Source organism: Phycodurus eques, chromosome 1 (assembly GCF_024500275.1).
Source record: "Phycodurus eques isolate BA_2022a chromosome 1, UOR_Pequ_1.1, whole genome shotgun sequence".
Classification (NCBI taxonomy): Eukaryota; Metazoa; Chordata; class Actinopteri; order Syngnathiformes; family Syngnathidae; genus Phycodurus; species Phycodurus eques.
In genome coordinates this window covers 4297871-4315005 of record NC_084525.1, presented here as the reverse complement: position 1 = coordinate 4315005, position 17135 = coordinate 4297871, and the positions used below count along the sequence as shown (strand labels likewise).

Genomic DNA, 17135 nt, shown 5'->3' with positions numbered 1-17135 from the left:
CCCGGTGCTCAGAACTGTTCTAACCAGTCGCCCACCGTGCAGGCCCTCACAAGTTCCTTCATATATAAAGTATACAATTGTACACTGTGCCAAAACAGTCCTTTTTTTGTACAGGAACGTGGCTTATGAAAATCGAAAACTTTCCTTTTCCTTTTCCAAACAATTTGGAAGAATTACTTTGAATTGTACTAACATATTTCATGTGTACATTCATAATTTTAAAAAAAATGAGCTGAGAAATCCGCTCTAATATAAATAACATAATAAACTAATATCATATAGATTATACTGTATATGAGATGTATTATGAGGAGAGTAGGAGGGGTTAGAAACGCGGGTAGGCCGGTGGTCCATCGCCTATATAGTCATTGTGACACGTAGGGGAGAAGGCACATTTGTGCAGGGAGGGGATTGTTTTATGATAACTGCCATCTGGTGCGACATGTGACAACATGACAATGACAACAGCCTCAGTGTGGACGGCAACTCTGAAAGCAAACCATAAAATATGTCACTCTTGATTCCAGCAGTATGGGCAAAAATGGCTTGACAGTTTTTTGTGGGGGTGGATAGAGCTGTCTCAACATTTGCCATCATGTCTGTTGAGATCTGATAGGGAGATATCATACAGAATTTTTCATTAACATCCTCAAATAGTGGCCTTCAATCTAATAGACTCTGTGCCTCAAATTAGTTGCTGCAGTGCGTCGTTCGCTTGAACAACACCTCAGGAAAATACAGTACAGTGGAACCTCAGGTTACAAATTAAATTGGTTCCGTTCTCAGACTGAAACGTTGGCAAACCGAGGTAATGTTTCCCATTGAAATTAATGGAAATGCAGTTAATCAGTTCCAGCTGCAGACCGATGTTATATTTACTTTATTTTGATCGGTGTGTGGATAAAAATAAATATTGTGCAATATAGAAAAAGGTGAAAACACAATTTACGGTGCAGCGCAGCATTGCATTGTGTGATATGGCTGTCATTTTAGGCAAAAAAAAACAGATACCTGAAGCACGGAGGCAAAGATATTCATGTGACGTGAGAAACAGCACAAAGTTCTGAGCTTTCTGAGCACAGTGGTACATTTTCTCAAACCCTTGCCACATTCCAATTGAGACACCGACAGGAAGGTCACCCATTCATCAGACAAACATTTTGTATTTGTTTGTGGCTGGTGGCGTTTGAATGTCTGGACATTAGGATTTCAACCACATTTTCCTATATTCCAATATTTGTATACTTACTCATTTCAAATCAGTACACAAATGTACATCAGCACTTTCCATCCATCCATTTTCTGAGCCGCTTCTCCTCACTAGGGTCGCGGGGGTGCTGGAGCCTATCCCAGCTGTCATCGGGCAGGAGTACACCCTGAACTGGTTGCCAGCCAATCGCAGGGCACATACAAACAAACAACCATTCGCACTCACAGTCACACCTACGGGCAATTTAGAGTCTCCAATTAATGCATGTTTTTGGGATATGGGAGGAAACCGGAGTGCCCGGAGAAAACCCACGCAGGCACCGGGAGAACATGCAAACTCCACACAGGCGGGGCCGGGGATTGAACCCGGGTCCTCAGAACTGTGAGGCTGACGCTCTAACCAGTCGTCCACCGTGCCGCACATCAGCACTAAAAAAATAAAATAAAAATAATAAAATCATTGATCCATTATGCATCCGTTAGTATTCATACGAGGGAAAAACTAATAACGATTCTGGAAGCCCATGATTATGATTAAATAATAGTATTTTAATTTTGCAGGATTGAAGTTTTTTTCACGGGGCTCCATAACACTGTCGGCACCCCTGAATGTCAAAATTATAATTTGGCTGCAGTAATGACAGCATCATAATATCGGGTTGGGCATCATATGAATTTGAGCGATTCCGATTCCTTAGTTCGATTCCGGTTCCAAACGATTCTCGATTCCGGTTCTTTTAGGGGGCTGGGTCAGAAAAGTTTACATGGTTTAAATAAAGGGTGTCCAAATTATTAACATCCATTTTCTTAGCAGCCTGCAGCATAGACTAAAATGAACATTTGACTCGAGGTTCTTTATAACCTGTATCAATATCAAACCTATGAACTAAAAGGCAATGTGTGTGGAACTAACCCAATTGACTTAATATTAATTAATGTTTCAGCTAAAAGTTAAATTTAGCATTGTTAAAATAGTTATTTTAACCGTTTTAACTATTTTATTTTATTGTTTCACTCACCCAGTTGACTGAGAGTTGACTTCACTGACAGCATTGTTAATATAACTATTGTAACAATGCTATATAGCCGCTCCTGTATTCTGTTTCATCACGTGAAATGGTTTATATGTGTTTTAACTTCGATCCATCCATCCATTTTCTGAGCCGCTTCTCCTCACTAGGGTCGCGGGCGTGCTGGAGCCTATCCCAGCTGTCATCGGGCAGGAGGCGGGGTACACCCTGAACTGGTTGCCAGCCAATCGCTGTGTTTAACTTGACTTTTTGTTTTAAGCTTGTAGCCTTTTATTTTGAAGGGTAAGCACCGGAACTCGGCATTTTGGCACAAAAAGTAACTTCACAAGGCACCGGTGATTATTTATTTATTTATTTATTTATTTATTATGGATTGAACCAAATGCTATAAAACGCTGATTACTTTCCCTACCCACCGATGAGGCACAATGTTAGTGTTAATAATACTGTGAGACAACATTTACGGTGAATTTTGTCCCGATTCATTGTGATGTAAAGTTGCTATGGTAAACTTTTAACCCAATGTAAAGCTTTATTATTATTTTTATTTTTTTTTGTCATCGGCGCTTACGGTTGGTTTGAAGACTAAAATCAACGCTAAACACCATCAGCCCAAAGGTGCAAGCAACCCTTTCCCTTGTTAGCTGTCTCAATGTTGGCATAAATGTATTTTATTGTTTCACTCACTCAATTGACTTCATTGAAGCTCCGCGCGTTGTAGGCTGAGGCTCGGAGCGCATCAGACGCTACACATCGGGAAAAACCCCTTTGCACAATATAATCTTATTCCAAGCACGTCATTGTGCCCGTTCTTCTTCGTTGCTTTTCGCCACTTCTTCTTCGCGGTGTGAGGACGAGGCATCGAAACTGTGAACCGAAATGTTTAAATTTGGACTGTACCGGGGGGGTTGGGGGGGGGGGGGGGATCATTTGCGTGGACATCTCTCATTGAATAAAACCTCTCACTCTTAACTGGTCAGAGTTCATCCAATGAAAGTCGTCAAAAAAAATTGATGAATTTTTTCCCCCCTATTATTTTACAAAGGTGCAAGCAGGGGGCTTGATGGGTTTGAAAATTCCCATGGTGGAAAGCCATTTATATCTCAAGCTCTCACTGAGGCTTGTAGCCACAGGCACAACCGTCTGCTGGAGCTCCTAGAAACTGGGTGACCTAATTGATATGGACCTGGGATGCACATCTCCTTATGAGGTAATTTCTGCTGGAGAGACGCAACAAACAAACAAAAAAAGAGAAAAGTAAAAGAAAGTGAAAGCTTTTGTATGTGTGTGTGTCTCCAGCAGAAATTGCCTCATATCGAGATGTGCATCTGAAAAGTTTGGAGATTTGACCTTCAATTTCATTGGCGGACGCACCTTGAGGGGAAAAAAATAAAAATGGTGTGTGTATATATATATATATATATATATATATATATATATATATATATATATATATACATTTTTTTTTATTTTTATATATATATATAATGTTTTTTGTTAATATTGTCATAAAAAAAATCTCAATGCCACTAGGTAAACCATATCTGCAGTATACTGTACCTGTACATGATGTATTTCAGTAGCAGTGTTGCCAAACCAAAGGTCACCTTGCCTTAAAAGTTACATGTCCAGTATACCTACTTTTAAGAAAAGAATAGTAATGAACAATACTGCTATGTTTTCCTTAGTGTATTGAACCCAGTGTTGTGTTATGTTATGTTAATGAAATTACAATAAGTACACTATTGCTCTTTGCTATAGTAAAGTACAGAAAAGCAATACGTGTAACATTTCTGTAATATTCAAACTTAGAATTTCAGTAATGTATGTTACATTGCATTTTCACATCACAGTTTCTGTTCATTCAGTCTGCATGTGTGGCTCTACTGTAGTTTTATTGTCTGACTGTCGCGTCATTGGCTACACTTGATCTGTCACTTGATCGGTCACTGTCATTGGACAGGAGACGTGCCAATCATTGCAACAGAACCACTGATTAGTTGTGATGTCCCTCAGTGTGTGTACATGTCATTACAAGCGGCATGAAGTATTATGATCGGGACAAGTTTAAGCAACACGTAACGTCTGCCAATTAAATGTTATTTAGTTAGTTAGCAATTAGCGACCCTCCTGTTGTGTTATTTGAATTGCTGTTTCAGACTGTCTGCGAGGCTATGAAGGTATTTGAATGTGAGTGGATGGGCGAGTGTCTGAATGTGATTGGATGAATGAGATGTACAGGTAACTGTCTATCTGCATAGATGGTGAATGCATCATAATGTAGGCTATACCTAGAAAAAAGTAATGCGGTTATGTAAAATGCTGAGGGTTGATTTTTTTTGTTTTACCATACTTTAATATTAATATACAATCCATATATAAAACAATATCTTTCAGCTGTCAGTCTTATAATAATCATCCATGTGTTTTGCATGCCAGCACCAGCAGAGCCTTGAAGCTTACTTTTGACCTGTGGCCAGAGATGAGGAAACACATGGAGATCATACCAAGGACAGGTTTTCTCCAGGCTCAATCAAGCTTCACTGCTCACCTCAAGTTTGTGCCAAGGTATAGGACACATGCAGAAGATGCAGTCATAATGGAATCACTGGAGCAGCCGTAATCAAATTTCAATTTTACCGTAAGCCTGTTAATATTGACCTCCTGCAAACGTGTACAGGAAAGGATGCGTAGCGCAGTCGCACTAGGCTGCACTAGCCCCATATATGAAAAGCACATTTAGTAATACTAATCGCACGCAAAACAAGATTTGAGTGTAGTTGTGAATGCCAGGAAATCGACCAGGAGACCTCCAGGGCAAATATGAGATGCACGCACTATGTGGGCGCTTGTTTTCTTCTTCCCACCCTCTTTTCCTTTGCATCTTGACAGTCTAATGTATTGATAGCTAGGAAGTTATGCATTATGATGAAAATATGGCAAATTATATTAAATGACAAAGTTAGGGGTTCTCCCAGAGCAGCGAGGTGGGAGGGGAAAGTGAGGGAAATGGCAGTAATCTGCTTTAGTGAATCAGCAGAGGTTTTAATGTGAGGATTAGAGCGCGAGTCGTGCTGCATGCGGGAAGCCGAGCAGAAGCCTCAGCCTCAGCCTCCGCCCCCTCCTTACTGCCTCTATACTCTCTTTGCTTCTGCACTGCTCACTCTGGCTTTTCCCACTCTCTCACGCAGACTTGTATTTTTCTTAGCCTTTCACCTGTGTGCTTTACTGTAGTGTTTTTTTTTTTTCTTTCCGTCTCAAATTTGTTTTTCTTAATTCCCGACAACAACTCTAACTCGCAGCTCTCGCAAAGCTTCGCATTACGCTCTTCCGTCAAATTTCTTCTTTGTCATTTGCGAAAACGCTTCTCCTTCTCGTCCCATCGTGGAAACCTCACTGTTTATGAGCAGGCTTGTATTCATAATGCAAAGAGACAACACTCTTTAACCACACTGCTGTTGGAGATATTTCCATTGTTTGGATAGTATTGGGAAGATCAGACGTTTCTGAAGATTTGTTACCATTTGTGGATAATCCCAAATAAAGAAATCAGTCAATCCATTTCTGGGGATCTATTGACAAAACACACATACAGTTAACTCAAGCAGTATTTGCACAATAACCGATTTTTTTTAGGATTTATCCTTTATGGGTCGTTTTCATATAATTTGATCAATAAGGGTAAATAAAAATTTAAAAAAAATCTAATTTTGCCTCTTTTTTTTATGTCTCCAATGCTCAAACAACCACGCTTAGAGTTGTGTTTTCAAAAAGTTATTGATGATTTAATATTTTAGGAATTCATAGTAAAGGCCGTCCTTATTGAAAGAGCAAATGGTGGTGGCCTACTGAAATACGCTAAAGCTAAAGACAAAAGTGCACAACGGTAAAGACAAACAGCTTCATAAACATCGTGTGAGTTGTACAATTTACGTGTTGCCCTTCGAACTGCTGCTCAGGGCCATGTCTTTACCATTATTGATCCATTTATTTGAAAATGACCCTTATACACCACCAGAGTGGATTTGAAATGAAGCACTCAAGATGGGATTCATGCGTAGAGTTCCTGCTTTAATTCAAGAGGAGTCATATTCACCTTTTAGAAATGACAGTGTACTTCAAATATGGCATGATAACTATAACCATTTCATTTTTAAGAGTTTGAGGAAAATAATTTGCAGGCAGTGACCATGTACATCATGTTTTGTACATGATGTACATGATGTTTTGCCATGCCTTCACGTGTACTTTTTGCCATGCCTTCACGTGTACTTTCCTTCAAATAAAAGAAATCTCTGTTTGGTTTGAGATCAGGCCACTGACTTGGGCATCGAAGACTATTCCATGTATTTGCCTTCAAAAAAGTCTTGCGTTGCTTTGGCAGTATGTTTAGAGTAATTGTCAGTCATTCACCGTGTGACTTCCATCTGCAGTCACATCAACAAATATCTGTTGTTGTTTTTTTTGGGGGGAGGCGAGGGGGGGTCTGTCGCTTTGGCCTGATCGTAAATTCATGCTGTTTTCCCCTCCTCCTCAGCCAAATGATGATGCCCAGCACGAACTTCCTATCGGTAGTTCAAATCACACAGCCACCAAATGCTCAATACCTGATATCAATTCCAGACTTTGATCTTTTTGGTTTGTCTTGAAGTAACAAAGGAATGGGCCGCACCTCGTCATCATATGTCATCTCTGGCCTGCTTCTGTGCAAAATTTGGAAGGTTGCTTTTGTGGTATTTCATTTAAAATTAAACTTCCAAGGCCTTCCACCCACAGGCCTGTTTGAATTCTAAAACCCTTGTTGCTTTCACTCTTATAGTCTTCTTCTCAAACACACACACACACTTGTTCAGTGAGCTGTTAAATCGAGAACCTGGAATGACTCATAACTTTCCTGCAGGTTCTTGCTCTGCTTCCTGTCCACAGTCAGACTTCTGCCTGCCCACCAGCTTTTCCTTCACTGCATCCTTCTCTTCTCCCACCATCCAGTCCGCAGCCCCCCCCCCCCCCCCCCCCCCCGACCCCATACTGTAAATCCATCGTATTGTTCCATATTCTCCATAATCCCCTCTCCACAATATCAAGCTCAGTGGTTCATTTGCTAGTGACCCTGGTCATCTGATTGGAATGCTACTCATTGTCATTTAGGTGTGCACAGAATGCAGAATATGTTTTTAATGGTTTAAGTCACCAGGAAAACAATAACCGAACAAGTGATGAGTGGCCATTTGACCTGTTCGTTGAACAAATTATTCACTTGACCAGGGAATTAATACTGTTTTGTTTCAAATAACAATAAGAATAAACGAAACATATGACCTCTTCAATAGAATTTGAGCTACCTTATTGAGCCAAGTGGTCTTTTTTTATTCTTTACAGTAATTTAGACCTGATACAGATTATTTTATTGTGAACTAAAGATACATTTTGCAGGCACGGGTCTCTGCTGTGGCAAACCTGATGGCAGAGTCATTGGAAAAGTATCCCTTAAATCAGCGGTTTTACGCTTAATCTCGGAAGAGTGTCCTACAGCTGCAGTTCCATCTGATAAAAGGGAGATTACAAGGATGATTTCCTGCAAACAGATTACGTGGAATGGCACGGCCGGCGCTGCCACCGCAAAGCACGCTGCTGCTGCGCTCACCATTAGCAACATTTTTAATTAAGTTGAGGGAAACAAACTTTGTTGCCTATCATTATTTGGCCAATATCTTGTGCGGTCATTGGGCTTTTTTTTTTTTATTTATTTGTACAGAATAACATATCTCTAAACCTCTTAATCCATGTTGTAATCCCTTTTATAATCACTTTTTAATAGTGAAGTCAAATCAATGCAGGGGTCCATGTTGCAGTGGATGTAATTGTCAAAAAAAACAAAAACATGGTTTGTCGTTAAGTCTGCCCCAAAATGCTTAGAGTAGAACCTCAAAAGTCGAACACCCCAAAAGTGGTACAATTTAGCGTTACACCAGAATTTAATTACAATGGTCCCTGAATAGGCGGCACGGTGGCCGACTGGTTAGAGCGTCAACCTCACAGTTCTGAGGAACCCGGCCGGGTTCAATCCCCGACCCCGCCTGTGTGGAGTTTGCATGTTCTCTCCGTGCCTGCGTGGGTTTTCTCCGGGCACTCCGGTTTCCTCTCACATCCCAAAAACATGCATGAATTGGAGACTCTAAATTGCCCGTAGGTGTGACTGTGAGTTTGAATGGTTGTTTGTTTGTATGTGCCCTGCGATTGGCTGGCAGCCAGTTCAGGGTGTACCCCGCCTCCTGCCCGATGACAGCTGGGATAGGCTCCGGCACGCCCGCGACCCTAGTGAGGAAAAGCGGCTCAGAAAATGGATGGATGGATGGACCCTGAATACTCATGGTTCAGCATAGTCAGAATAGTCACCTATAGTCAGAAGTTCAGAATAGTCACCTATTTGAATTTTTTTGTCATTCTTTTTCATTCTTATTTATTTATTTATTTATTTTCTTTTTAGGGAGAAAATGCTTTTTTACTTTTTTTTAGTTTATTTATTTTGTTTTAATCAATTTCAATGCAATAATAATGGGCGTCAATTACCACAGATTTTTGCTATTCGTGGTCCGGCCCCGTCCCTATCCTCCGCGAATAGACACCTCAAAAGTGGACATCACACAAAACTTCAGTAAATGTTGTGAGACTTCAGCTCTGCAGACCTCGAAAGTAAATTAATGCCACTAGCATGTTTTCCTTCGTTGTCTTTTTTGTTTTTAATTTTGTGATGCCGCCACAAAAGGGTGGCTACCAAGAGGGCCAAAGAGGAAACGTGTAATGTTAACATAACACAAATGAATCTCAAAATCTGCAGCCAAATGCAAAATGAGCAGCGCAGTTAATACAACATCAATTAAATACACATTTTTATCTTACGAAGGAGATAATTATGTAAAAAGCATGAATGGCTACTGATTAGCATGAAGCTGACGAGAAAAGCTTGCTCGTTCTCAGAACCAGCCATGCAGAATCCAGAACTTAAATGGCAGCCACAAACAAAAGACGTGCTATCGGACTGCTCATCAACATACAGTATAATACATTCAATACTGACTGTTTCCAGCTCAAACGCCACGAGGTGATAAACATCTTCCTGTGCTCTCTATTACAGTTCTGTCAGGTGTCTTCCACGATTTAACTGAATTTTAGTTAACTTCTCTTATTTGTATGACAGTTAGGAATGTTAAAGGTGTTTATAAAGGTTACAGTTTGATGCTTTGGAGACTCCACTGCACAGCTGTTATTTCAACATAGATGTAAAACAGTAGATTTTTTTTTTTTTTTTTTTCAATCGTCATTCTTAGATAAAAATTGATCATAACTCATTAAGAGGCAAGTAAGTAATTTCTACAGTTAACCCGTGTCGCAGTGTCACTACTTCACCTGTTTAGGTTCTGGACTCATCTCAGTGTAATCACATGAGACAAGTAGAGAAGGACTTGCGGTTGACGCTGTGGATAATCTGGGCACAAGGAAACGGAACACGCAGACCAATCTGTGAAGGAGGCTGACAAATCTGAAAAGTCATCCATCCTCAAAATTCCCCAGAGCATATGGGCCTGGTGATACCCCGCCAGGCTTTTCCACTCTGGCCTGCCAAGCTAATTCAAGAGTGACTTTCCAGCAGCGATTCTATTAGCAGGCAGCAGCAGAGTGCTTCCTTAAATACACGCTCTGCACTCATTGGTCAGGCTACAACTATTCATTTTCATCACTCCCCTTTGTTAATGCAGAGATGATATTTGGGCATTTTATGAAGTCATTTTTCTTGCTCGCACCCGTAAATAGACTGACAGTAGAACCGCACATTTCCAGCATGTAATAATAATGCCTGTGGTATATGAAATGCACACTTGTTGTCAAACCCGGAATATGACAAATTCTTGAAGACAACTTGCCTCGAATGCTTTTGGGGAAGAAACCCACTGTCATCTGGAGAGCCTTAAAACCACCATCTGCAGCATTAGCTCTCAAAGCTTCATCCAACATTAACAGCACGGGTGAAAAACAAGAGAAGCTAGGTTGTATTTAGAAAGAGCGGCTGGCTTCCTAAGAGAAAATGTGAGAGGTGGTAGATAGTTCTATATTTGGAACTCGTGTTGACATTTGACCAAATGATGAAGATGTACATTTGCCTTTGACATCCATGTACAGTTTTTGCTTGTATTCTTCAAGCATGTAGCTCTTGGATACGAGGGGTATTGAGGGACCGGAGTTACATGTGCATAAGTACCGGTCCTCTTTGAATCATACTTCCATCTCCTATCACCATGGCTACAACCTACAGCAGTGTGGAGGCGTGCTCTGCGTCTCTCTCCTGCTTTCCCTGGCGAGCCGATCCCACAGTCGTGGGTTAAAGTCAAATAATGGGCCTTCTGGGTCTGAATCCTGGTCTTTGTTTGAAAAGCTCACTAGTAGCGTTTGGCTTTTGAATTTTGGTATCATAGACATGAGCTAAATTGTTGGCGGTGTTTGTACTATTTTTTTTATTACCATTGTTTTTAACCCTTTAACACCTAAGCCTCAAAATGTCTGCCTGGACTTTTTTTTTTTGCTTGTTTTGACTATGAAAGGGTCAGAAAATGTCGTGTGAATAATTAAAAAATGTTTTGCCCCTTTTCCCAAAAAGTTTTGAATTTTCAATATCTAGCAGGTTAGGGTTAGGGTTACATTAGATTATCCCTAACGTGTCGTCGCCGACGCGTCAGGGATTAAAGGGTTTTAAGTTACATACAGAAGTGAAGGATGCGGGGGCGACCTTCGCCTTTCATTAAAAACAACAACAACAAAAATAAGAGTAAAGGGGGTAAATGGCCTACATCGCAGCTCCATGTTTTAGGTGAAAAGTATTTGTGTCTTATACTTTCCTTTCCCTTTTTCCTTTTCCATTTTATTGCTTGTCCATTTTCTAATGTGCGCCATTTTTGTAAAGGATATTTTTATAATATACTTTTGACTGATTCAAAAAAAGTATACTTCGGAATTCATGGGAAGAATCCATTTCCAATGTCAAGTTGTCACCATCTTGAAATATTGAATCATTCTAAAGGTAATGGCAAAATCCATTTGAACATTCTTAACTGTCATAAGAATGTAAAAAGGTGGTGTGGTGTACAAGGAAGTGCAAGAGTGAGGGAGGGAATTTTTCATTCTAACAGTCTCTTGTTTGTCTCCCAGGAACACCTTACCCCAAGATGCTAATAAGTATTTCGACAGTGCTACTAGTGTCCTGGAGGTTCCAATGGCAGTGCAAGTTGCAGGGCAGGTTGTTATTACACTTAACATTAAAATGATGTCATTTCCGTGATTCTAGAAACATTTTCTTCATCCTTATCCCCGAACAGAAGCTGCGCCACTGGAGGTTGTAACCTATTTATAGGGTTATCTAAAATTATCTCGTACCCCCAAGGCCCAGTTGCTCCATTGGGTGTTAACAAGCCGAGCATAAAGGTTGTTCCGCATTGTCTAAAGGGAAATGTCTCTCGACTGAAGCCTAGATTCTGAAATACAGAGCAGCTGCTTAAACACTGGTATTGCACTGATGCCAGTCGTGTTTTCATCCTGGTAAATCTAAATGTATCCAGTCTTCTTGCAAATCGTCACCTTCCCCGTCCTCCCTCTCCAGCCCTGATTCCCTGTCCCTGCATGGACAAGGAGGGGAGGTAGAGCTCTGACAATGAGCCAAAGACAAGGCCAGGATGTTCCTGTGGAGCACCAAATGTGTCACCTACACGCCCTGAGCTCCTGGCATTAAAGCTTACACACACAAGCAAGCGCACACACGTTGTTGTAAGGTCAAGAACCAATGTAACCTGCGGCATTTGAGAGCAAATATTTGCAGCGAAATATAGAAATTGGGATCGCTGGGATATGATTTATATGCCAAGGCTTTAGAGACACGATCATGACAACATGACATGATGATTGGCATTACTGTTTTTCCTCCACTTGAATAGACGACGTCCACTTGAATGAATGAATGTCGCACATCAAGTGGGCGCCTCCCAGGCATCAGTACCGCAGCACACACTACTTGCGGAGCATCTGTAAAGAAGTTGGAGTTTACGCTGGAGTTTAAATAGAAAGTGCTCCCGTATGCAATGCAGACCAAAAGCAAAATAAAAAAAAGAATTTTTGCCAACACAGGAATGAGGGAGGAAAATCAGTTTCATCGAGTCGCTGTCAGAAAAATAATGTAAGTAAGCCGATTTCTGGGAAGATTGTATACAATATAAAAATTGCACAATGTATATAAGATTATAAAATGCTCTCCACTCTACAGCCAAAGTTACTCTCTGCATTTTAGTGAATTAAAAAAAAATCACTATACAGCATGAGGAAATACGGTATGTCCGAATAAACAATTATAAATGAAATAAAGTTCAAGTTACGGATTATAATACATTTATGTATACTATGCTGATATCAACTGCATTTAGAAAATATTCGAAGCTTTAACCACTGATCATGTCGATTTGTTCAGGTGCAGCCTGTCATTTACACGGTCCAAGCAATTGTGACATCATCCGACTTGAAGTTTGGTCAGAGCGAGGTGGACTTTGGCTACTGTTCTATCTACCAGTCAGTCAAGAGCAGCGTACGCCTGACCAACATGTCCCTGCTACCTCAAGAGTTTGGTTTCGTTGGCCTTCCAGAGGTATTGCGTCCAAGTGTGTTTTTCCACCAACTTGCTTGTGGCATCTAAAGGCAATTATCAATTGATCGCCTTTTTTCACTATTGGCGGTAGAGCTCGATCCTGGAATAGTGGTGATTACTGTATTGATCTATGCCAGCAATGTATAGTGGCAGGCAAAACAATAAAATGCTCTTCCATTAGATGGCAGAGGGCACATAATTATCTGTCTACTGACTTTTTTTTTTTTTGGGATGTTTTTGTTTGGTCGTGTGCCATGAGATTTTTCTCATGGAGGAAATACGGTACAACATTAAAGACTTTTGGGTTCAGAAGTTGTGAAAGCACGTACAACTGCATATAACCATTGGTAGTTGGACATATTCAAATGCGTGATATTCCCTTTGCTTATTATAAAATCTAAGCATTTGCTGTATGTTCTGCTCACACTGCAGTTTGTTGACGTCCAACCTAACGATGGCTTCGGCACGCTTCTCCCGCAAGAAACACTGGAGATTGATATCATTTTCAGCGCCAACAAAGCAAAAGAGTACCGTTTCCATCTAAGTTGCAAGTCAGGAATCAACAGGTGAACTTGGAGCCCTTTATTGTATGTCACTGAAATGACAATTGATTTATATTGTATTCGTATTTGTCGTCAAGAGTTTTTCCCCTGGCTTGCCGTGCCATGGGCGTTTGCCCAACGTTGGCGCTCTCCCATTCCCTGGTGCAGTTTGGGCCCACGGCGGTTGGCGACCACTCCACCGCTCTCCTTTACCTCACCTATAACCAAACCGTCCGAAACCAGTCCAAACAACGACCCTCTGCTGGGGCCAGACTGTTTTCCTTCACCCCACCTCAAGACTCCAGCATCAGTATCACTCCTGCCGCAGGACGCCTGCTGCCTGGAAAGGTCAGAGCAGGTTGGGGCACGTCTTCCGAGTTCAGGCTTACATTTAACGAACAGTTCAGTCATTTGTAGTTAGATGTTATTACTCAAACTTGAACTACTTTTGATGTTTGCATCTTGTATTTTGGGGGTTTATAATGAATTGGAAGTGTTTTGAATTTGCTTATCAAACTTCAAACTCATTCTCGCCAAGAGTAAAGAATGCACTATTTTGAGTTGATTTAGTGGGGAAATAATTGGTCCATGCATTGTTGTTTATTGTCCAGTCTAGGTCAGCTAAATACTTTAGGTTCTTTTCCTTTATTGCTGCACCCTATATTTTTGGACAATGACAATAATAAGATCCATACCCATTTCTGAAAAACTATCTCAGTTGTTTGAATAAGTAAAATCCTTATTCTATTTATGAATACATTTTAGTTGTTGTATTTTTAACAAAGAAGACATACAAATCAAAGTAGCTCACTGATCTTCCAGCTCATTACCAAGTCGATGCAGTTACTACAACATGACTTCGAGCTGCCGGTGGTTCAGTGGAGATGTCGCTACGGTGTGAGGCCGCCCTCTGTTGAAAATCTGACAGAAGTGAGCGTCATTTTTAAAACATACTCTTGAAAATAATGGCTGCACGTTGGAAGACTGGTTAGCGAGCCTCACAGTTTGGCGTCTGCGTATTCTCCCTGTCTGTGCAACAGTGCAAGGGGCACTACGGATACCGCCACATTTCAAAAACATGCATGTTAGGTGCATTGAAGACAACCTATTGAATTGAACGTAGCATTGTTGTTGTATTTATGTATTCTACGATCACCAATAGTAGCCAGTGTTTGTCTTCATCTTTGTTCCTCCACTCCAGAGGTGTTTGGTCCTGGTCACATTTAAACCCAAATTGGAAGACCGGCATATCAAGGAAGAGGCCCTGCGTCTCCTCCTCAAAGCCAAGCAGACCAATGAGGAGGACATTAAAAAACTCCTTGAAGAGGAGGTGTAACTTCGCCCTCCTTTATTTTGCAACTCGGACCTCACTAATAATTTTGTTCACTCTCATGTCAGTGATGGTACTTATTTTACTTATGTTTTGAAAGGCTAAAAGGGAGGCGGAGCCCAATAAAGGGAAGAAATTGTCCAAGAGCAGCAAAATGTCAGATTTTTCTTCCAAAACTGCAACCCCAATAGAGACACAACCCCCCGACAACATAGATGCAGGGTAAGAGTGTGTTCTAACATTGTATGTCGGATACATTGTTTTTAAAAGAACTGTTTTACACATGTGAAGTATGTTCCAAGCAGGCTAAACCCAATTAACGCTACGGACAGTTGAAAGATCCAACAACACGGGATGATTATGATTCAAGTTTTCTTTATTAGCAAAACTCCAAATACTGTTATCTTTCCTTTCATGCTGCCGTGTTCACTCATCCACGCGAAGATGAACATTACTTGTCTTACGTCGTATTTGCTTGTCTTTGAATCAACACTCAAGAGATCACTAGTTTCAATGCAATCCTATCATGCAGTTTCGGTTGCTCTGCTCTTTTAGTTTTGCATCGTTTTTATTACAGTATATAAATTGTGCCTGTAGATGGAAACGGTCTTATCGTTCGACAGCGTGTCATCCTGTTCGCCTCGCAATTGGAGGAGCTGTTCCTTTCTTTCTCCTTTTATCGTGTCATCATCCTCATACAAATTGTCCTTGGTTTTTGTCCAAGTCTTCTGACTGTTGGATAGTTGTCTTTTTGTTTTTTAGATGTATAGTCTTGGCAAATTCCTAATCTAGTTGAACGTTACCAGTGGTTTGCACCTTGTTGTAAATTATGTTGTTCACCTTACTTACTAAGACTCACCGACAAACAACAAACAATCTCATTTTCATTCTTTTATTTCTAGAGGTCAAAGGTTTGAGGAGGCGAGGGCGTCTTTGCTGCACTCATTCACCTCGCGCTACAGCGAGTACACCATCCCCTACTTTGTGTCAGACGGAGACCCCCCGGAGGAAGACAGGCAGACCCAGCCAACGTGGAGGTAAAACAGCCAGAGTTCAAATCTAGAACTGCCTCGAGCAGTAGTTCCCAAAACTGCGGTCCCCACCTCCCCGGGGGTCCGCGAGCCGTGACTAATTGCAAAATAATTTGCAATAAATTACAGCATGCCATATCATTTTTAATGAGTGCGTACCTACAAATGGGGAGCGGCGCGCTAACAAAACAAACACTTAAATGAATTACTCTCCCTACCTTAGCTTTCAGCCAATTAAAAGCTCTGATTCCAGCGTTGTTGTTAGTGAAAGCAGTGCACTTCAGCTTGTGACGATGGATAAATATTGTATTTTATTCAATGGAATTTTGTGAATTTTTGGTGTTAAGATAGGGGGGAGTGAGGGGGGGTCCTTGGAAAAATGTCTCTCTTGTAAAGGGTTCCTGGACCCCATAAAATTGAGGACCCCTGATGTAGAAGAATGTTAAGAATGGATACCACACTCATTTCGTATATTCGGTATCATATCTCCACAGTCCTCTCAATACTGTCTACTTGAAGCTACAATGTCCTGCTGTACAGCCTCCTCTAGTGGTGGTATCCAGCAATATCAGAAATTACGCCTTGGATTTCCAGCAAGTGGCAGTAGGTTAGTACTGTACAGTAAGTACACATTTCCCACGTGTCATTCCAAACATGCGTGTGTATGGTTGTGTTTTAAACTTTAGGCTTTTCGGTCCCTCTATTTTTTTTTTAGGAGAGAGAGTGATTAAACGATTTTCAGTCCAGAACATTTCGGAGGAATCTTTGGAGGTATTTATTTCACCATCGAATATTGAGAATGTAGTAGCAGCAGGAGCAGTAGTAGTAGTAGTAGTTGTTGTTGTTGTTGTTGTATATTCAACACACCAGACAACATAATTTTCCAGTTTCCAATTTAGTATATTCTTTTCTATTCAGGCAACTATATTTTGGTTGAAAAAATCTGTAAGCCTAATTACATGATATTCAACAGGGTGTGTTTGATTGTTGTTGTTTTTTCAATTTTTAATTATGCCTGCTGGCTAAATGTGCCTATTTTTCAGTGATGTCTTCAATCTTCAATTGCCCCTGCTCCTGTGACTCAAATCAATATTACTTACCGGCTACATGTCACCATTGTTTTGTGCTTGTTTTCAAGTTGAGGTCATCATTGCTGGATATATATGGCCCCTTTTCACTTCTTAACTCACTCAGAGGCATAGGACCTGGAGAGAAACACACCCTGGTGTTGGCCTTCTGTCCTACGTTAGAAAAAAAGGTGCCATATTTAAATTAAGACTGCTCATTGATGGTTCTTTCCTTCGTTATTGA

The 17135-nt window shown here is 40.8% G+C and overlaps 1 protein-coding gene across 9 annotated transcripts in view; it reads left to right on the top strand.

Moving 5' to 3' along the window:
- Positions 1 to 17135, top strand: part of cfap74 (cilia and flagella associated protein 74) — a 48753-nt gene that overhangs the window by 24118 nt on the left and 7500 nt on the right. For 6 of the 9 annotated variants that reach the window (XM_061673299.1, XM_061673289.1, XM_061673331.1 and 3 more), the window contains 12 exons: positions 4680 to 4808; positions 11442 to 11529; positions 12748 to 12921; positions 13354 to 13487; positions 13562 to 13811; positions 14286 to 14393; positions 14665 to 14793; positions 14894 to 15015; positions 15696 to 15830; positions 16319 to 16431; positions 16540 to 16595; positions 16963 to 17082. In XM_061673299.1, coding sequence (XP_061529283.1) covers positions 4680 to 4808; positions 11442 to 11529; positions 12748 to 12921; positions 13354 to 13487; positions 13562 to 13811; positions 14286 to 14393; positions 14665 to 14793; positions 14894 to 15015; positions 15696 to 15830; positions 16319 to 16431; positions 16540 to 16595; positions 16963 to 17082 — 1558 coding nt within the window. The remainder of the gene's footprint in view (positions 1 to 4679; positions 4809 to 11441; positions 11530 to 12747; positions 12922 to 13353; positions 13488 to 13561; positions 13812 to 14285; positions 14394 to 14664; positions 14794 to 14893; positions 15016 to 15695; positions 15831 to 16318; positions 16432 to 16539; positions 16596 to 16962; positions 17083 to 17135) is intronic. The other 3 variants (XM_061673356.1, XM_061673315.1, XM_061673307.1) reach the window with 3 other exon arrangements.